At 52.5% G+C, this 4146-nt stretch overlaps 1 protein-coding gene across 1 annotated transcript; it reads right to left on the bottom strand.

Annotated features, from left to right (window-relative positions):
• Positions 1-342: 342 nt before the first annotated feature.
• NRARP (NOTCH regulated ankyrin repeat protein) lies at positions 343-3197 on the bottom strand. Its single transcript, XM_086764194.1, has one exon. It carries the CDS (start codon positions 3094-3096, stop codon positions 2752-2754), a length of 345 nt encoding a protein of 114 aa, XP_086620320.1. The 5' UTR covers positions 3097-3197; the 3' UTR covers positions 343-2751.
• Positions 3198-4146: the final 949 nt, after the last annotated feature.

Below are 4146 nucleotides of genomic sequence, written 5' to 3'. Positions count from 1 at the left end.
CATCGCCCGTAACCACTTGGGAAAGAACAAATGAGAAAGCCATGCTTTTTTTTTTTTATAAAAAGATCAATGAAAAATTTATTTATAAATTTCGCACTCTGGGGCTACACGTTTCTATCATACACTCAGGAATATGCTGTACTGTACAGACTTTATCCAGTTAGAAATGATCATATAGTGACCCACATACAGCTTCAATATAAGCCTAAAAATTCTTAACATTAATTAACATAATTAAAAAAGGTATTCGCATCTAAAGAAAAATCTACAGAAAAACTCCTTTCTGGAGCAATCTGTGCATCAGCTTCAATGTCTGCTTATTTCACTGACATTATCAATATATTCTTCTTACAAAAATAATAATAATAATTAAAAAGATGACTGCCGGAAGGCGACGAGTCATGCATGAAAGAGCCTCCCCCACCTGCCTCTTTTTTTTTCTTCTTCTTGTACTCCCCGTTTTGGCGTGAAGGGTCAGCAGCACGATGAGCCAACAAGGGGGGTGGGGGGACCCTCATTTCAATTTGAATCAATCTGCATCCCTTTTACTTCTCAGGATCAAGAGAGACTGGGGGGGTGTGGGGGTTGCATAGAAAATTGAAACTCTAGGGACTAGGAAGGGCAGCAGCTTTTCAGTAAAATACAAGGGATGTAAAAATACATCAACTCACAATTTCAGAGCAAACCCCCTTCCCCAATGTACAGTTTCCCAAAATCTCAGCGTGTCTAAAGCTCCAGGAGGCTGGAAAGGAACAATACTTTTCTTAAACAACTCACCCAGCAATTCACACAGGAGATTCACAGTCTTAATAGGTATTTTATAAAAATATAAATATGCGTTACATCATGTTGTCTTTACAACACTGGACAGAGCTCCCTTTAGACTGGGTTTATAACCAAGATTTCTTTTTAAAAATCCATCTAGAACTTGGCTTTACAATACATTTTTAATAGCATGTCATAAATGTTATGACATTTCATTGTGGCAAATCCATTTAGTCAAGAAAAAAAATATATAAATGTGCAACCATCTGGTAACAACGACAAAACCTCACTAGAAAAGATCTTGTTCCCACCCCGTAACTATCGCACAGAAGCACCAGTGGAAGTGCTGGACACCCCCTTCCATGCTCACAGAAAGACTTCAGCCAAGCAGTTCCTTGCAAATTACAGCATTAACAGTAGACACTTTTGACAGGGCTTTTTTTTTTTTTCTCCTTCTTCCATTTTCTTGTTTGAATCTGGAGCTTTTTAGAATCATCTTGAATTGCTGAAGTGGAGAAAACCAAAAGCAAACTGCAGGTGAAACCATCAGAGACAAAGCAGATATTCAGTGCAATGGGAAATAATCATGGCAGACTCAAGTTTGTTTGGTGGGGTTTTTTTTTGTTTGTTTGTTTGTTTTTTAGTTTTAAGACTAGGAAAATGAGGGAAAAAAAGGCATATTTCCCAAACCATATTTTTGAAACACACACCACCAGCTTCAAACAAAACCAGGCTCACAATCTTCACCCACAAATATATACATACATGATAAATAGTTTAAGACACAACCCAAATAAACCAGCAGGTAACTATTTTCTTTTTTTTTTAATCATAATGGTTTGGATGCAGGGAGCAAGAGAGGAAAGAGTGGGGAGTTGGCAGTGATACGGATGGTTTTAGTGCAGACGAAGAGAAGAGGGCTGAAAGACCAGCGGGAGAAAGGAGACTTCTGAAATTTTCCGCATTTTCCAAATGGATGTTCTTGTGCCATAGCAATAAAAAGCAGCATTTGCGATTATACGTGCAGTCACTTCAAAATGCGACTTCGGGTGGCTTTTTCTTCTTCCTCCCTTGCTTTTATAAATATATATATTTCGGCATATATATATCATATAAAAGGCGGGTGAATCTACGTACGTCAAATGAATCGTTCTGCATTGAGAAGTGTTATCCAAGTTTCACCAAAAGAAAAAAAAATAAAAGTTCCCAAACTATTTTCAGTAGTTTTCCGGCATCTCTCTAGGCAGCAGAGAGCGCTCGCGCCCCTTCTCTGTGCAAAAGCAAATCCTCTGCCTCTAGAGTTTATTTCACTTTTTTTTTGAAAAGAAAAATAATAAAAGAGTCCGGGATTTGTTAATCCCCCTTTACACACAAAGCCAGAAGGATTCAATGTCCTTTCCTGGGATCTCACGCGTGCTAAATGGATTCGAGGGTGAGGGCACAGACTTCCTTCAGACACCCAAAAAAAAAAATCAAAGCAGAAAACTCAACGCAAAAAGAAAAACAAAAAAAAAAATAAGGAGCGACCGGGGTGAGAAAACCGTGTCTGTCGTATTCCAATGGAGTCGACTTGGAGAGGGGGGAAAAAAAAAAAAAAAACCAACAAAAAAAACCCAACAAACCAAACCCGACGGTGGGAGAAGGTTGCAAGAGGAGGAAGGCTCTCCTGCTCTTCCTCGGCGGGGGGGTCGCGGGCGGCCGGGACCCCCGGCCCCGGAGCTGGCACGAGTGGGGGGTGGGGGCACCCCGCACCCCTGGCTCGCGGCGGGGGGCGCTGAAATGAGCCCGTGTGGGGCGGAACGGTGCGGGGGGAGGGGTAAAGCATCTGACCAGGTGTCAAACTGGAACGGTGAATACTGTGAGTGCAGCCGAGGTAGATGGAGGAAAACAAAACAAAAACCAAACAAAAGCCCGACGTTACAGCAGGAGCCCAGCCCTCGGAGGGAGCAGCAGCCGCGGGCCCCGGCGGCGGGAGCGGCCCCGCCATCACCGGGCGCCGGCCGAGTACTTGGCCTTGGTGATCAGGTAGAGGACGATGTCCTGGTGGCCCCCGAAGGCCGCGATGTGCAGCGCGCTCCAGCCGTCGCGGTTGGCCAGGCGGATGTCGGCGCCGAACTTGACCAGGAGCTTGACCAGCTCCAGGTTGCCGTCGATGACGGACTGGTGCAGCGCCGTCTGCCCCTCGGGCCCGAAGGAGTTGACGTTGAACTCGCAGTTCGTCATGTTCTGCAGCAGCGACTGCAGCTCCTTGGTGTTGCCGCGCCGCACCGCCTCCTGGAACACGCGCTGGCTGGGCGGCGCGGCCCGCGGGGACACCTCGCCCTGGCTCATCCCGCCGCCTCACGCCCCGCCGCCCCGCATGGACGGCGACGCCTCCGCCCGCCCGGGCATGGGCTGCTCCCGCCGCTCCGCTGCTGCTGCTGCTGCCGCCGAACCCGGGCCTTTCTGGAGCAGCGCCGGCGCCGCGCCGCGCCTTTTACTCAACCCTTTTATTTGCATAACAATGGCACGGCCGTGACGCTGCAGCGAGGGGCGGGGCGCCGCCGCCGCGCGCCCATTGGAACCGCCGGGCGGGGAGGGGGCGGGGACGCGGCGGGAAGCCACGCCCCCCTCCCGGGGGAGAGGCGCCGGGGCGCCACGAGCTGGGCGGGGACTGGGGGGCGGTGGGGGGCGCTAGCGGTCCCGCTCGGCTCCGCTCGGCTCCGCTCGGCTCCGTGCGGTTCCATTCGACTCGGGGCTCCGCTCGGCTTCACTCGGCTTCGCTCGGCTCCGTGCGGTTCGATTCGGGCCGCTGTTCGGCTCCGTTCGGCTCCGCTCGGGGCTCGACTCCGTTCGGCTCCGCTCGGCGCCGTGGATTCGGTTCGGGGCTCTGCTCGGCTTCGCTCGGCTCCGTTCGGCTGCACTCGGCTCGGCTCGGCTCGGTCTATCCCGGCTCGGCGTGGTGGCCGCAGGCAGGGGGCAGCACCGCCCGGGCCGAACGCAGCCGAACGGGGCCCGAGCCGAGCCGAGCCGAGCCGCCCCCGCCGCGCGGGAAGTGGGCTGTCCCCGTCGCCCGGCACGCCCGGCCTCCGCACCCCGCGTCACCCTCAGCCGGGAGCCGGTGGCCCCGACCCTGCGGGGATGGGAGTCCCCGAGGTGCTGCGGGGGGCTTTTGTTGCCCCTCATATTTGGGGGTGACACCATTCCGCTGCGGAGTCATCTCCCCCAGAGTGAACCGGGGACAGGTTGGGGCACTCAGCTCCGCGGAGATTGCGCGAGGTTTCGGGATCCACAGACGGGATTGCTTTTGGGGTGAAAGACGCAGCCCCCGCCAGGTCCCGCAGGCCTAGAGTGACTCGGCCCGGCCACGCGAAGCTTTGTCCGGGATCCGACCTGCTGCCC

This window comes from Chlamydotis macqueenii, chromosome 20, assembly GCF_036417535.1.
Source record: "Chlamydotis macqueenii isolate bChlMac1 chromosome 20, bChlMac1.mat, whole genome shotgun sequence".
NCBI classification, from domain to species: Eukaryota; Metazoa; Chordata; class Aves; order Otidiformes; family Otididae; genus Chlamydotis; species Chlamydotis macqueenii.
The sequence above is the reverse complement of the archived record's forward strand: the minus strand, read 5'-3'. Positions and strand labels throughout refer to the sequence as shown.